At 33.0% G+C, this 18,192-nt stretch overlaps 1 protein-coding gene across 1 annotated transcript in view; it reads left to right on the forward strand.

Moving 5' to 3' along the window:
* The first annotated feature begins 3,568 nt into the window (after positions 1–3,568).
* LOC119836811 (Down syndrome cell adhesion molecule-like protein Dscam2) overlaps positions 3,569–18,192 on the forward strand; it is a 67,089-nt gene continuing 52,465 nt past the window's right edge. Inside the window, exons 1-2 of the mRNA XM_038362283.1 lie at positions 3,569–3,688; positions 14,121–14,179. Of these exons, the coding sequence (XP_038218211.1) occupies positions 14,128–14,179 (52 nt within the window). The 5' untranslated portion in view covers positions 3,569–3,688; positions 14,121–14,127. The remainder of the gene's footprint in view (positions 3,689–14,120; positions 14,180–18,192) is intronic.

An 18,192-nucleotide genomic window follows, 5' to 3' on the forward strand; every position in this document is an offset into this window, starting at 1 on the left:
AGCTTTTTTTATATATATTGATTGGAGAGGAAGGTTTATATGAATCATAACATCCATTAAACTACTTCGAATTAAACGCGTGCGAAACCGCAAAAGCTAGTATTATACATTTCTATACGAATTTTGAACGACAAATGTCCGAATGGGTATATAAAAATAAACGTCAACCGGCAACGGAATACAATATCTCTGAAAATTCAAACCGTCCAGCTATCACGGTTCATGAGATACAGCCTAGTGACAGACGCACAGACAGACAGAGAGACGGAAAGCTTAGTCCCGAAATAGGTTCCCCACTCAAAGGACAAACCTTTGAGTACGGAATCCTAAAAATAATATGTATATAATTATTGAAATTCATTTTTTATGGGTTTTTATTTGGACTACGTAAGTGTTTCCCAGATGGAACAAAAGAACCTTGCGTAAGTTTATTTTTTTAGATTTTCATACAAAGCATTTATATTATTTGTTATTTACACACATTGAAAAAAAAACGTTATCAATTAAGTTATATTATATTTCGTGATAAATCTACTCAATAAAAATTATTTTTACCATAAAAAACGAAACCATCTCCAAATTATCAGATCAAAAGGAAATTTAAATAGGACATGACGAGTCCACTCAGCAATAAATTATGAGGTGAACACAACAAAATACCCTACAGCCAAACTGATAGCTTCTTTATTTGAAGTTGTATGTTAAATGACTCATTCCTAGAAATGCAGGAAAACTCACATCGTGTAATTTAACGAACGCAACCGAAACCTCTCGAGGTGGCTGTAAAAATGAAATATTGTAAACAAACGAAATCCCCAGTAATGCCTTCTTGTAATTTCGCCACAATCCGCAGAATTTGGCTTTCGTCCAAAACGCCTGTACGTATCACGTGATATCACGCCCCTTACTGAATACCGTTATATATAATACTTCATTTGTAAATTATTCTTATGTTATTTTTAATGCCAAATTAAATTTAGTTAACATTAATTAATTCAATGTTGTATATTCAATTTATCATCCACACCTTCCTTATAATTCAAAATCCCTGTTTAAAATAAATTCTCAGTACTTTTTGATATGATTACAGATAGTACTTATTATATATACATACAGAATATCGAATCGGTTTTTAAACATACATCAACCTTTAAACAAATGTAATATAACTATAAACAGGTCAAAACACAATAATAAAACTACTATACACATTTTTACATATAACATTTCACATATTACTTCATACAAAGCTGATTTCCATTATATTCGAATACAACAGAAGCAAGGATATAACTCTGACGTGGACATAAAGCTGACGCTAATTGGGAGCTGTCCAAGCGTCGCTGAGAAATGATCGAAATAACTATATTATACCATATTGTTTAGAAAAATTGGTGATTATGGTATGAATTGTGAGTTGCTTGTGAACACGCTTTTATTTGCTTCGCCAGTATGGTTGTATGTAACTGACTCTTAGATTATGACCCATTTTAAACGAACAGATTTCTAACTTTCTACCTACACTTATTTAAGATGGATGACACTATAATAATTTCTTTATTTTAACAATTTCCGGACTGAATTCACTATAATTATTTCTTAATGGCTAGGAACAAATAATTTTTAACTCTGTATTAGAACTGGTGAGGCTATTTAGTTGATTCTAATTCGTGTGTTTTTTTAGTTTTTAAATTAATATTTATTTGTGTCATAGGGCAACTGAGCTGGTGGTTCGCCTGATAGTAAGCGATTACCACTACCCATGGTTATAACCGCCAATGTTTAAACTGAATAGTTAATTCGTTTATTTGGATTGACCACAAGACCTACCGATGCGAATCGAAATATTATAGACCCAGAAGTGGAGCAATAACCATACACATAAATTAATTAAAAATACTCGATTTAAGGGCAGTTGTGTTGGTCAGTTAGTAAACATATAATTTCTGTACCTCTGTGCATGCCATGGTCACAAAGCCGGCGGTAATTGCAGCCTATTCTGGAGAGAGACAATATAGTCCATTTATGTGACAGCCCAAGCCGAGGTTCGTGGTCCCCGTGAAGGGGGGACGCCCTTCAGCGTGTCGCTATCAGTATGAACCGTCAGTCTACCCACGCGTCCTTGCTAAGATGTACTAGCCGTTTAGGCTAATATCGAGATTCAATATAGAAAACACGATATAGCGTTATCAATTTTCGATATAGTTATAAGCTTTTGATCTAAAGTCTGCATTGAAAACCAGTGCTAAAGAATTGAAAATATTAGAAACAATGTAATAAAATTTTAATTTTATTAATTTAATTAAAACTGTATTATATTGCGATATGTGAATAATTTAAGGGAGAGTGTTTGTTTTGTTTTCAATTTTTAACTAATTATACCAATTTTGATTATATTTCGTGTGTATAGTGCATGATTTGAGGTTAATTTGGGTTATTGATAAACCACTTTAACGCGCTAACATAAATGATTACATATTGTGTTTCGGACAGATCAGAATATGTGTGTCTGTGTGATACGCAATTACTTCAGTTCAAGAACCCAGTAAGTTCTAAAACCTAGTGTAGTCTAGGCTATATAAATGTAAATTGTATATGGGTACAGCTACAACATTAGATGTCCATTGCTTACACGCTCATAGACGTTCGTAGTTACTGAGTGAGCGATAAAATCAATCAGGGAAAATACATTTTAATATCATAGTCGTCAAAGGCGATAGTGGTTCGCCTGATTTTTACTATCATACAACCCACCAGCTCATTTGCCGACTTATACATAAAATAATGAAAATAAGAACTGGTATAATTACGCAATATTATGTTTATAACAAGCAGCTATTATATTTATAAAATAGTCATTTATTTGAAGGCACAGAAGAATAAAAAGCTACCTTCTTGTTTGAATATTGTCATCATAATACTATATACCAAATAAATTCAAGGAAAGCTCGGTAAACCACCAAAGATAGCATTAGGTTGGACACACGCCAAACTTGCTGTTAAAATTTAAATTGATTTTATCGAGAGAAATTAAACGACAGTACAGCTTGTTTGTTTTTTTTTAATATTTCTATTCTAGTTTTTGTAGCTAAAAAAGTGTGTAAAAATTGTGAGTTTTTAATCATTTAAACATTACAATAAGCATGTTAAATTATTCAAATTTATTCAATTATAATACACGGTCCTTCACCTTGCAAACATGGATTGAAATTTTCAATTAAACCAAACCTGTTACAGTAATATCTTTTAACTCTACGGAATAACGAACGAAAATTACGCCATTATGAAAATAACGGCCTCAAAGCGCAACATTAGGGTTGAACATTTCCTGAATTCAGTATTCCTGATGGTTTTCCTTCCGCTCACAAATTACGACGTCCACATGAGATTGCCTGAAACATACTGACACCCCTATTAGCGTTCATGCAATTATACTCCTTATTGCTTCAATGCAAGCTCGAATCTTGAACGTGCCATCTCAGATTCCATATTCGGAATGAAAATGTTTGGAAAGTCGACTGATATCTCGGGAAATTCGCTATGTTGGGAATTTCATAATCAGTGTGACGCGAGATCTGGAATGAGGAGGTCGTGTCGGTCGCTCCTTGAAGTTTGCGCGCGTTTCGATTCAAATTTCGAATTCGATCTGTGAAATGTAGTTTGACTGTGGACTTGTGGATTATAAGAGGTGGGTTTATGGTTGTATTGAAATATTTGTTTATAAATTATAAACAATAGTAGTACCTACATAATATAATATGAACTATTTTTTTTTTAATAGTGTTAATACCTAAAAGCAAATGAATTTGTTGATTTGTGAACAGATTTTTTAAAAATGTAGTGATATGTTTTAATAATAATAATGAAAAAAGAAACATTTATGAGAGTCCACGATACTGATATGTTAATATCTTTAAAAGAGTATAAAAATCCAAGTTCTGGTAAATTCATTAAATTTTTCTCCGTACAACATTTTAACAGTTTTTTTAAGTTTATTTCATATTTGTGTTAATATACATTAATTCAAACTTATATAAAAAGCTTTTAAACAAATTTAACTAACTTTACATACCTACACTATTTAATCGCGCGGCGTCTCTCCGCGTGAATTTGTTTAAATGTGGAACATTTTAATAATATGCAGAATAGAAAATAAATCGGGCAAGAGGCGGGATCTGAACCTGCATCTTTCGCGATACCGTGGCGATCTGGAACATATTTATTTGTATTTTTACTAAACAAGTATCCAAAAAAAGTACAGCCACATGTGATGTTTTAACGAATTATAATTTATGGTTTAACTTATAATTCAAAGTTTTTTTTATTGTTTTAAACCGCGAATTATAATTCATGGTTTAAAACAATTTTTAACTTTTATAAAATACTGGCCGCTCGGTTGGACCCGGGTTAAAAATAAAATAAAATATAGACTATATAGACTAAGACTAAGACTATGATACACGCAGATAAAGTGGCTTTCTATCAGTATAAGTTTTTAGTTACTGACATAAGCACATTCAAACAAGAAAAATTTACTCTTCTTCGTCATTGTCATATTGTCACACTAGCAGATTATTTTAGATGAAATGTGGAAATGATTTTTACAGTTTATCATCCTACTATCCTACTTATCCTACTAATATTATAAATGCGAAAGTTTGTAAGGATATGTGTGTGTTTGTTGCTCTTTCACGCAAAAACTACTGAACCGATGGCAATGAAATTTGGTACGTAGACAGCTGGACATCTGAAATAACATATAGGCAACTTTTTATCCCGATATTCCTACGGGATACGGACTTACGCGGGTGAAACCGCGGGGCGCAGATAGTATTCTTACAAGAACAATTTTAACTAACATAGATGCCTATCTTCCTTCTAACTTCCTCCTGTTTTATCTGTGTATTTTTTTATATCAAAATGATTTAAATCATTAAGTAAGAATCAACTTACATAAAAACACAATCCTTGACATATAATTAATTATGCTACCTACTACCTAAAGGTTAATTCCTAACCTAACTACCTTTAGGTTAATTCCTCAGGTTGTGTTTAATTGTACTCTTTAAAAAAACAACTCTTCGTGTCATTGAACACAATTTTCCTGAACAAGGCTATGGCATAAGACGAAACGATGCTCAAATAATAATCTATACTAATATTTTAAAGCCGAAGAGTTTGTTTGTTTGTTTGAACGCACTAATCTCAGGAAATGGGGGTCCGATTTGAAAATTTCTTTCAGTGTTAGATAGCCCATTTATTGAGGAAGGCTATAGGCTATATATGTACCACGAGCGAACCCTGGGCGAACCGCTAGTTCCGAATAAAGGAGGGTCGGCAAATTTGCAAATATCAACCTTTTTCGATGATAGGTTTAATACAGTCAGCATTACTTCTGTAGATATTCGAACAGAATTATTTAACAGAAGTAAAATGCAATAAACATTCGTTAAAATAATTGTAGTGCTCATTAACACTCTCAAATATCACGTAATTATAGCAAATTAATAGGATTACTGCTATTCATTATTTGCAATGCAATTTTGTTAATTGGCGGCAACTTGTCAAGTGGTTGGATTTTTATTCCGATTTATCACATTGTGCTGTGATTGTATTCTAGATATATACACTTTGAAGAAAGAAAGAAGGCAAGAAAGAGAGAAAAGATAAAGACGATTGTATCTTTCTCTTTCGTGTGTTTTTTGTTTTTTGGTTACGCCTGTTTTTGCAATCGTATCAGCTTTCACATATAGCATAGCTGAGTATGAGACACAAAAAGTAATTTTGAGTTTATTCATTATCTCATTTATTCATTCACTGTAAAATTGTAAACACCGTTAGATTACAATTTTCTCATACATTTTTACAAGATTCCCGTCAAATTGTCGAAAAATTGTGACTATAAACTGTGAGTACATCAATTGGAAGCAGTGGGTATGCTTCCAATCTATGCATTGTTTTCAATAGATTATAATCTATTGAGGTGAAACCGTTGAATTGTGAAATGGGAATTCGACAGGTTAGGTTGGGTTGGTTAATTTAATTACGCACTAATATGCAATATTGCGTTCCAACTTGCATCTGACCTATGTTTGAGAAAAGTCTATATAATTTATAGTTGTGATATATTCGCATTATAGTCTCCAGAAAAACAATGCGTTATATTGTTAGCAATCATTCCGCAATTTAGCGCCAGTTTGGTTATAATCTTCGACGATATACAATCAGAATGCGAAATTTTCCCATATCAAATCTCTAAACGTTACGCCACAAGCTCCTAAAACAGTAAAAACTAACGAGCCACTCCAGCTCTGACCGCGGCCTCCTCAAACTGCGTTTAGATCCAAAATTTTGCAATATACATAAAGCTATACGGATGGATAAATTATACCACCATCTGGAGTCTAATTAGCAGGATAGCAACCTCGGAACGACATCTACCGTCGGCTGCAGATAGCTCTGAAATTTACAATTCAAATTACGGAGTTAAATAACGTGGACCATCTGTTTGGTATTTGATTTAATAAGTAGGTCTCAGGTTAAATTAACTAGGCGACAGCCTACGTCATAAAATGTGCTATGGGATTAGGTGGACTTCGGTCGTTGCTTTTTACTTTGTGAGTTTTGGCTTGTTGCTGTTTGAATTGTCAAATAGATGCTTTGATGAGGTTTTTTTAATAGATAGAGTATTCAAGAGAGAGGTTTACGTGAAGCCTCGGGCAAAAGTTAAAATATAAATTAGAAAAAACCAAATTTGAACAATCGACAGTAACTAATTAGATATTTGTTAAAAGCAAAAGAAAAGAATAGTACGTATATTGAACGTAATATATAATATAATACATACAAATTCGAATAGACCTCATTTGAATTATCGACTAATTAGGTCTTAGTTATTGTTATTGTTAGTGTCTTGAAAGACAAATGGGACAAAATATTTCCGTTTACTTTTCAACACATATCTAATATAGATGAACCGAAAGAAAAGGTTTACGAAGCATTTATTTTACATAATATATGCAACTAGGTAACAAAGGTGAGTTGCATCGTAAATCGTATAAAGAGATAGGAAATTAGACGTCCGTTTCTCACAGTGCGTATTATAAGAGCATAATACGCATTATTGTATGGCAATGCATTGTGTCTAGGTCCGTACGTGGAATAGTTTTCAGTAATTCGCATTATGAAATACTCATATTTGCGGCTAACCTTATCTGGCCAGAGCAAAAAGATTAATTTTGGACTGAATTCTTTGTAAAGCGCATACTCATGTATGTGAGGAAATAATAATAAAATGGCCAGATGAATAGTTAATTGAATTCATACAATTCTAAACGTGATTTTATTAGCATCACTTGTGTGTTCCTATGTAACTGATTCCTTTAGACTCAATGTTGACCCACTTTAAATAGACAGATTTTATTCAAACTTTGTGCACTAATCAAGAATCGATGACAATGTAATAATTTTAAACAAATGATGATTGATTCTACGAGTGTTATTAAAGGATGTTTTTTACGTACATATATTACTAACTGCGCCACGCGGTTTCACCCGCGTAAATCTGTGTCCCGTAGGAATATCGGGATAAAAAGTAGCCAATGTGTGATTCTAGTTGTCCAGCTATCTACGTACTAAATTTCATTACAGTCGATTCAGTAGTTTTCGTAATTTCTGTACAATAGTGAATAATGCTAAAATGAAAATTGTGTAGTCAAAAAAGTTTATATTTTATACTCTTAACCCAATCTAATGTTTATAATATGTTCTTCATATAAATATAAGACTATTTCTACCCACACATATATAAAATAAATCGCAAACTAACTTCAAATCTTAAAATTGTAATAAAAAATAATATTCTAAGAATATTCTCATAAAGTAAAGTCCGATATGCAAAGTTAAACTGTATCACGCAAAGAAAAGCATTGCAAACAAAAAAGTCTTTGCAAACAAACTTGGGGGGAATTGGCAACTCCGCCGATGGAGTACTATACCCAAGTTTCCATCATTATCCTTTTATTTAATATCGTTTCCACGAGAAAAGTGTTATGCTTTGGAAAATAAATTTTATCCGCTTCTATTGCTATGCCCTTTGTGCTTATTTTTAAATTGCGTGGTGTCTTTTGCCAGATTAAAATAAATATTTATCCCTTTATTTGCAACATTACTTCGATCAATATTGTAAATGACATTTAAAAAAACTAAACTCCCTTCAAATTATCAGATTTCGATCAAATTGAAATAGGACTCGGGAGACACCTTTAAAATAAAAACAAAACCATCAAAATCGTTTCACCTAGTTCAAAGTTCTTAGGTGAACTTCCTCCTTTTTTGAAGTCATCATCATCATCATTTGATCATAATTATCAGCCCTCATAATATCCCACTGCAAGGACATAGACCTTCCATGAGGATTCAGGCAATAAGCCACCACGCTGTCACCACCAAGTACGAATTGACAATATCACATGTTTTCGTACGGTTCATTCTTGGACATATATCTGGCCATGCCTAATTACTCACGTTTAATATAGACAATTTTATGCAACACACGCTGATATAGTCTATAATTTAAATAACTACACTCATACTTTGTAAGCACTATTTTAAATATGCTTTTATTGAAAATTTAAGCTATACAAATTATGTTCTAAATTTTAAGAAAGTGTATCCACCAGGCAATATGTTTCATCCCTTTTAGAAAATCTCAATATTGCGGCCTCGTCCATTTAAAATGACTTAGATTCATATTCTTAAACTTCGAAGTTTTGTCAAATGTTTGGGACTTTCAGTATTTTACTTTCATTAATTTTTCGGAGCGAAGTTTAAAACCGCCTCAATATTGAAATCGTTAATTATTTCTTTGTTGTTAGAAACTTGGAAATATTAGTTATTTAATAATAATAGGGTACCCTTACAAAATTTTATTTATAAATCGAAAACGAAACGAAGCATTCAAATGTTTGCTTCCTCAAACAACGATTTAAATATTATATTCAAGTGTAAATTTTCTTTTGATCTCAGACTTAAAATACAATCTCTCAGCTTCTACAATTTCATCATCATCATCATCAACTATTGTCATACAATTTACAACAAACACTTTTACACGCGACACAGCTAATCACGTTCTAAAATTATCTGTAGCTAATCTCTGCCTACGCGTGTATTAGGCAGAGTTTTCTATAGATCGATACACTAAAATTGGAACGTTACGGCCTTGAAATAAGGTGTTAATTACCATGAATGTTTTATACAACTAGTCGTATATTGTTGAAGACATTTTCATGGGCGCTTGAGAGTCTAGTTGTTTGTCCTATGCCGTAAGCCCATATTTATTCCCACTACAGGAGTACGTGTTTGGACCATGAAAAACCACGCTCCAACCATGACCATGTCCAAATGCCATGCTATTAGCTTGATAGATGTCAGATTTCGTCGAACTTTTTATATCGATTTCCTTACGATGTTTGCCTTGTCCTCTTAGAGCGGTAATCATGTGAATAATGGACAAAGTAAAAAATGCTATACACTACTTTAGTCTTGATCCTAAACTTTTATATTAAGAGCAAAAGCTTAATAACTAAGTCACCGATGTCCCATATGTACAAATTGGTTATTTGTTAAAATATTGGCAAATATTGAATTCCCATAATAAATTTATACATTAACAGACTCTTTTAAAGACAAACCACAGAAACACATCATGCGGCAGCGGTGACAAAACCCTATAAAGAACAACATAAACAATACCTTGAACGAAAGTTAAAAACAGTAAGTTCGCAAAGGACCCTTTGTTAAAAACGTACAAACTTTTGTATTATCCCATCCCAACCCCGTATTTGCGTTAAACTTCCCTAATTAACGAACTTTACACCACACATACCCTATGTGAACATTTTACTTTATTATTACCTCGGATCGATTTAAACAGAGTATAAAAACGTGAGAAACTTTCTAGTTATAAAAAGGATTATGGAGTTAGACGTACGGTAGAAGAGTTATAAACAATCTTTTTCATTATGGCATGTCTTTGCTTATTATATATTAGTTAAATCTAGGCTAGTCTATATTATATGGAACAGGTTAGAATATTATTCATCTTCAGAATATGTGTATGAATGATGAAAAGGAAGGCACAGGTCTTCTGAATCTATCTGAAATATATAAATATGCTAGTATAGTTTTATGTCTTAACTACAGTGACGTGTTATCGCGTTATATATATAAGAGATCAATCAGACATTTGACCACAGGTCTACCAGATAGAAGTACATACATACCATACATATAAATAAAATATCAATCTATTAAGGTCAATACATTGAAGAAACATGTCAAGGATACTGCCCTTTAGCTAAATATATAACATGTTTGATTCTGTATTAGACTAAGAAATGTCTACATGGCCCACAGACAACTGAGAAAAATTTCTCCATATTACTGACAGCGATGAATTCTGCTTCCTTGTGTACCTACAAAGTCCTACTATTATATATTTACGGCTTAAAGTCGCTTTACGCTAAAGCAAAGGTTTTTCAAAGGAAAATCAGCGCTTTGTCTAAAATATCTCAGACATTTAAAAAACCATCAAAGGGAGTTCAACCGCTAAGATATTTTAAATTTTCATAATTTTTCTCGTTTCTTTGTAAATTTGTTATTTGAGTGTGAATTATTAAATTATTGTGTGTTTTGCTTTTTTTTTCTTTAATTGAAATAGTGGGTTCAAATTTTTTATGAATTTTTATTAAATATCTACTAGATTGTAATTTCCGCCTCCTTGGTACAGTGGTTAATGCGTGAGCGTAGAACCGAGGGGTCCTGGGTTCGATTCCCGGTGGGGACGCACAAAAAAAAATGTCTCGGTCTGGCAGGACACAGAAGAAAAGAAAATCGATCAGTGAAACGGATGTACATCATCTGCCCCTTACCCCACTAGGGGACACGGGACTTCACTTTTAGATTGTAATTTCTAAGAAACTTCGAATACTTTTAAAATAGAATGAAGTGTTTTATTCTTATAACAAATTAGTGTGCGTTGAACTATAGTGAGGGTTATGCTTTCCACAGTTCCACAGTCATGTCTAGTTTTTCAGCTAATATACACAGATACATAATAATTATGTATAACAAAAAAAAAAAAGTAACCGCTTTCGAAATGTCAGAACTATATGAAATATAAATGCGAGGGTGAGGGTATATATTTTCTTGTTTGTTGCCTCTATGACATAAATAACATTCTTGTTTGTATTTTTTAGTAATCCTCTATTTAGAAACGTAGCCATATTATATACTAGCTTTTCGCTGTATTTTGAATTTGAATTATATAAATTTTCTACGAATTTATATGCGTATTAGACGCTCGTCCCGGCTCCGCCCGGATATTAATACCCTTATTTTATCGTAAGGAAACATTTAATCGGGATTAAAAGTATTTATTACCCAAGTTAGCACATAACCTGTCCGCATACCAAATTTCATCAAAATCAGTTCATTCAGTGTGATTGACGCACAAACATACAAACAGACTAACTTTCATATTTATAATCTTAGTGTGATATCTCGTTACCTATTAATTTTAGCTGAGAAACCTATTTAGGAACATATATTTCATTAAAACCTCTCTAATAACACCTTTTTATGACATATTCTCAAATTTATTATTTTATCCACTGATTATAACATCCTACTATCCTACTAATATTATAAATGCGAAAGTTTGTAAGGATGTGTGTGTGTTTGTTGCTCTTTCACGCAAAAAATACTGAACCGATTGCTACGAAATTTGGTGCGTAGACAGCTGGACAACTGGAATAACATATAGGCAACTTTTATCCCGATATTCCAACGGGATACGGACTTACACGGGTGAAACCGCGGCGCAGCTAGTATATAATAAACCTCCCCTTGAAATTTATTTTTCGAATAAAATTTAGCCTATCAATAATATTTATAATGAAGATGATAAAGATATAGTTTTTGGTTAACGTCATTTGTGTTTGCATCTTTTGAAACGAACTTCCGGAAGCATTCGGATAGAAAGTGATCAAAGAAAGTATTATTTTTATTTTCATTTAAGTAAACATTGAAAATGTATTTTATAAAAAGCTTTTATAACATTATTAATAAATAAATAAATAAATAAACATCACGAAAGATCTATACGAAGCAGTTCTTAGAAATAGCTACCGTTTTATGATTCTTGGGTTGGAAAAATGGTTCCGACTTATGAAGGTCTTACTGTAGTTTAACTAACCACCCGCCGCGGCTATGCTCGGGTGATAAAAAATGTTATATCAACTAGGTTATGCATTGCAACATTAAAATTTTACACTATTTATAACTCAATAACGGCTAAACCGATCATGTTGAAATTTGCTACAGTGATAGTTTGAGATACTAGAAAGGACATAGGACAGTTTTTATCCCGGAAATCTAACGGGAACTGGAACTTTGCCGATCTATCTTTCCTGCAACTACGCGGGCAAAGCCGCGGGCGAAATGCTAGTTTCTTAATAAGCTTTCAAAACCTTCAAAAAAAGTTTAAATGTCGACTTCGTTTTTTTGTGATCCGTTGAAATTTGATATCGTATCATCATCATCAGCCCATATATGTTCCCACTGCTAGGACACAGGCTTCCTATGAGGGTTCAGGCCATAATCCACCACGCTGGCCAAGTGCGGGTCGGCAGATGCCACATGTCGTTGAACTTTTTTCAAAAATTATTTACATAACAAAGTTAAATTGTTTTAAGTAATAAAAACCCGTCTATCGTTGTATAGTAAAGTAACAACTGTCGAAAGCCCTTTCTGGTTTTTTTTTATTGCCACAACCCAATAATTATAACTAATTATTTAAAATTAGGTACTAATGTGCCTGAACTAAAGTAAGGTTATTTTCTTGTGTGTGATTTAATGCGAGTTTTAACGGATTTTAAACGCGATTTATTCGTTAATTATTAACCCGACGTTTCGAATACTTACAGCGAGCGTGGTCACGGGGAGACATAGAAACATAGACATAGAAAAAAGTCTTTAATTTCTAAATTAAGGTTATGAGGGTATCAGTAAAAAAAATATTTAAGGTCAACAGATTTGATATATACACGCTGATACAGAAACTTCACAACACTCGTCCTTTCTAATGGCCTCTAAAAGGAAAACATGGGATTTGTTTCAAAAAGGATGCGACATGAAAATCTGCGAGGGACTTAGCAATATAAGAGCCACTCAGTAGCTTAAGTCGTTTGTAGGGTTCCACATGCAAACAAACGGAACCCTATTTGAGCGGTTTTGCTGTCCGTCTGTCTGTCTATCAGTCTGACTCTCCATCTGTCTACAATGTGTATCCTATCAATAAACATGATAATTGAAGATATGAAATTTTCATAGATATTTCAGTTGCCGTTGAAACAATAAATAGTAAAAAAATCGAGGTTAAGCAACCGTTTGCACAATCATGAATTGGATGGGTGATTTTCCAGTTGCTCTTTAGCTTATTCGTACGGAACGCTCAGTGTCACGCTCCGACTCGCACTTGACCGATTTTATATGTTTGTTTACTTTCGGGCTTAAGATCTCCTAAGCCCTTTGACGGATTACCGGCTATTTTAAGATGAACAAAGTGGGAAATCTCTTATTTCAATGGGTATCAGATGGTAAAAGGTTTCGATTTTTAATTTTAACGCTTTGGGAAATTCTGAAGGTAAATGTTATAAGGAAATTACTAAATTTGCTTTGGGTGAAGCTATTTTGTGTTTAGAATGAACATTATTATAGATGTTTATAAAATACTAGCTGTAAACCGCGGCGTTACTCACGTACCCTTGTAAGTAGCCTAGTGCTAAAAACTAGTGTGCTAATTCCGACTATAATCTATCTCTGTACAAAATTTATAATAAGCTGTTTAGGAGTGAAAGAGTAACAAACAGTCCATCCATCCATGTAAACTATCAAACTGTCGCGTTTATAATATTAGTAGTATTATTATGACATTTCACACAATACACACAAAAACTGCTTATTTACAATATGTTTAAACAATCTATTATCTTATCTATTAATAAGAAAACATCGATTTAGAAATGTTATCTATATAAAATGTTATTTTGTTACAGAATAATCATGGCGGACGGAATTCTCCTTATATTGACATCCATATCAATATTAAATGCCGGTGAGTTACTTTCAGTGTCTCAAGATAAATATTCTAGTTTATATAGTTAAGTATTTTATGAGGTTTTTGTTCGTTCAATGGAGTCATTATTGATGGATCCTCGAATGGAAATAGGCATTGCAAAGGTTAAAGTTATAGATAAATTGAATAATCAAATTCGATTCGGAATCCGTGATAAATTGTGGATGAAATTGAAAGTTGATTGGGTTGTTTTTAGATATATATTTTATCTTAATACATAAAAATCCAGTGTCATGATGTATGTTCATAATGAACTCTTCACCAACTCAACCGATTTTGATGAAATTCGGCAATTTATGTGTAATTTTCATTTTTAGTTTTATAGCATTGAAATGCTTTATAAATGAGAAATTTCAAAAGAATAGAAGAAATTTGATTACTGTGGCAGGATCACGGGTGGCCGAGAGGCTAGGCGTTGCTACGGTTAGGCAAAAAACGCAGGTTCGAATCCTGCCTCGTGATCAAATTTTTTCTATTCTTTCAAAATTTCTCAATTTATGTGTAATTTGGTCCAACTCAAGATATAGGATAGTTTTTATTTCGACGAATTATCCCAATAATTTGTAACCTTGCTATGCCAGTAGCTCTATATTAAAGATTGAATCATGAAGTTTTTTCAACCGACGTTCAACAAACGGGCCCTCAATTCGACTGTGTTTTGGCTTTGTTATTGGATAACTCAGTAATTAATTTCTTGGTCTGAAAAGTTAGTTTGTAGAAGAGTAACAATTTAATCGATACTTTCCCGATAAGGCTTCCTTGTTTCTAAGACTTCTTAATCAACCAATAACTTTCCGTCTTCCATATGAAATAAATAACAACATCAAATCCTATCCTACTAATATTATAAATATGAAAGTTCGTAAGGATGTGTGTGTTTGTTGCTCTCTTACGCAAAAACTACTGAAATGATTGCAATGAAATTTGGTACGTAGATAGCTGAACAACTGGAATAACATATAGACAACTTTTTATCCCGATATTCCTACGGGATACGGAATTACGTAGGTGAAATCGCGGGGCGCAGCTAGTATCTTATAAAGCCTTCTTGATACAGTGGTTAATGAATTCGATCTTACAGCTGGTGGGATCAAAGTAGTAAATGTAATTGCTAGGCGTCGTCACTTATTTATCAATTTACAACTAATTTATATCCAATACAGAAAAATCTATTTTAAAATATGTTAGACTAGTTTTTGCCCGCGGCTTCGCACGCGTTTAATTCGGAGTAGTTTAATAGATGGCATTATACTTACAAACCTTGCTCTTGAATCACTCTATCTAAAAAACCATATCAAAATCCGTTGCGCAGTTTTAAATATACATAGAGACATAGGGACACAGAAAGTGTTAAGTTATATTACGTATTTGATCTCTTAATGAAATCCAAAAGCGTCCAGGCAGTGTCGTTGTCAAAACTCAATAATATTCAATAATATAGAATGATGAAAAATGGAAATAAATAGTGACTCGAGCTGCTGAACAAGGTCACGTGTGTAGTTCGGGCTCGTTCCTCCCGCGTCTCACCCCTTGCCCCCGCATGATTCACCTGTCAAACGTCATTGTTGAACGACTGTAATAATTATAAGTGTGTAATTTCTTCAACATTGCATGTGTAAATCAAAATACAACTCGTATATATGGATAAAACTCAACCAGAGCAAAGTCAGAGAAAACCGCTTCATTCAAAATATAAACATGAATATTAAAACAGTTTGCACAACCGCGGCGCCGTGACGTCACTGCACTGAAAGTTGTAATTACGCAACCAAATTAATTTGGGATTAAGTTTGAGCGCCAATTTGCGCCGGATTTGTGTTTTGTTTTCAATATTTCGTGTATGCGTTGTGAGCGTGAGTTTATTTCAACTGGTATATCGCGAGTAATCACTGGACCACTATGAGTAGCATTAAGGCTTCCTTCAGGCTTCCGGCTAAAGAAAGTCAGGGCATGTCGCAAAACTGAAAAATTCGTAGACCGGATCGTTGATTGGAGGAGCTGAGGGCTTGTATCCTTATCCTCTTCCATACCAGTCCATTCCTTTATTCCTGTCGGCAATCCTTTCTATTCCTTACCCCTTAAAAGCGGTTTTTTGCAGACCTACAAAATTTCATGGGTGGTGGTGATCGCTTGCTCAGGCGAACCACCAGCTCAGTCCGTTCTGTCATAAAAAAACTGTCCGCCAGTCCACCTGCTTACTGCGGTAAATTATGGCCTATACCAGACAAGTCCCCTATGAGTGTGGAAAATTTCTAAATCTAATTCCTATTATCCCTTTGTATTAGGAAATTTTATTATGAGCTGATCACATGATCATGTACAATGCGTTTTAAATAAGAACTTTCGCCATATTGTGACGCGTAAGGAGGTACGATACAGCTAAAAACTCTTTGGAATTGCAACATATATTTTATTCAACATTTCCCTTACTTTATTCAATTTATTAAACTTCCTACTAAAGCCAGTAGAAATAATTTCAATTTGCTAACATTTCATAAAAAATTCCATGTTTTTCACTAAAGTGCGATTTCTTAGGAAATAATAAAAATGAATCTTGAAAAATGAAATCATGGTCCACTTTATAGAGCTTTTCTTCGTGGAAAATTATTTCTGAATTGATTTTGATGTTGCTAACAAAACAAGTAAAATAGAGATTTGTATTTCCGAACGAAGTTTTCTAGGGTTTATCGGCGATTTTGTTCAATTTAATAATGTTCATAACCTAGAAATTTTATGGGAGATTCACAATAAACAGACACAAATTTGGCACAATATTGTATAGGTACTATAGTTTTTTTAGTATTATGTTATCTGTGGTTTTTGATAGGATTCTAGTCTTTAATTGAAGTAATATGAAAGTAATATAAAAGTACTAAGTATATGGTTTTCTGAAAAAAGGTCTTTAAATTTACGTCTTTATATTTAGTCTTTACTTTTATTTACTGTACGATGTGTGACCGCAATAACAAGAAGTAATATAAAAGCGATGTTAAGCAACCCTTGGCACGGTCACAAATTGGATGGGTGACCAAATTTTTTTCGTTACGCTTATGTGAACACGAAGCGGGAATACCGATTGAAAATAGGAAAATACAGTTAACATAGACGTATAACACAAGGATACTTCACAGAGAAACAATAATATTATAATATTGTTTGTATACTATAATTATTATCTTTATAGAAGCGCTAAAAATATTTCAGCTTTGTTTAACGAAACTCGGAGAAGCATCGGGCTGTATAAATTTTAATGAGTCCTCCGTTTTTCAGGGTTCCGTCGACCATTATAAAAATCCTTTTGCAATATTTTGAACGTCGCTTGAGTTTTTATACTACTCTTATTTCATATACGTGGACCTGGTAGCGAAGGTTATTCATCAATAATAAGTATTCAGTGGACCTGCATTTTCTGAAGCAGAACTATGCGTACGCGGTGTTTTATGTTCTATTGGGAATAGATTTCTTATGAGCGTTACAATTGACTTTGAGCATAACTGTCACGAGATAAGGTGCTTATTTCAATGGATTTTACACAACGCTATTCGGACCAGTTTCGATGACTATGATAAGGATTTATGAATATCTATAGTTGGTTTGTATTATTAACACTAAACATTATTTTCTGTATTTTTACTGCTTTTTAATTTGTTTTGTTTATGTGTATTTTAAAGTAATGCTTTTTTTTATTTCTTATATTGTTACTCTTTTAAAATCAAAAATGAGCGAACCATTTATTCAATAAGATTTATTTTCAGGATATTGTCTAGTTATTTAATTGATTTTAACCACGGAACCCACAACGCAATTATATCCTTCAATCTTGCCTATCTTTTTAATTTTATTCCAACTCTATCTCGACTCAGTTATTCCAAAAGAAATATGTTTATATTTGTGTTGTAACAACTCTTATTTGATTGTTTCTTTAAATTTTGTTTCGCTTATATGGTGTTTTTTACTCGAGGAGTAGAAGTTGAAAGTTTATATGTGGTAGT

Source organism: Zerene cesonia, chromosome 25, assembly GCF_012273895.1.
Source record: "Zerene cesonia ecotype Mississippi chromosome 25, Zerene_cesonia_1.1, whole genome shotgun sequence".
Taxonomy (NCBI): Eukaryota; Metazoa; Arthropoda; class Insecta; order Lepidoptera; family Pieridae; genus Zerene; species Zerene cesonia.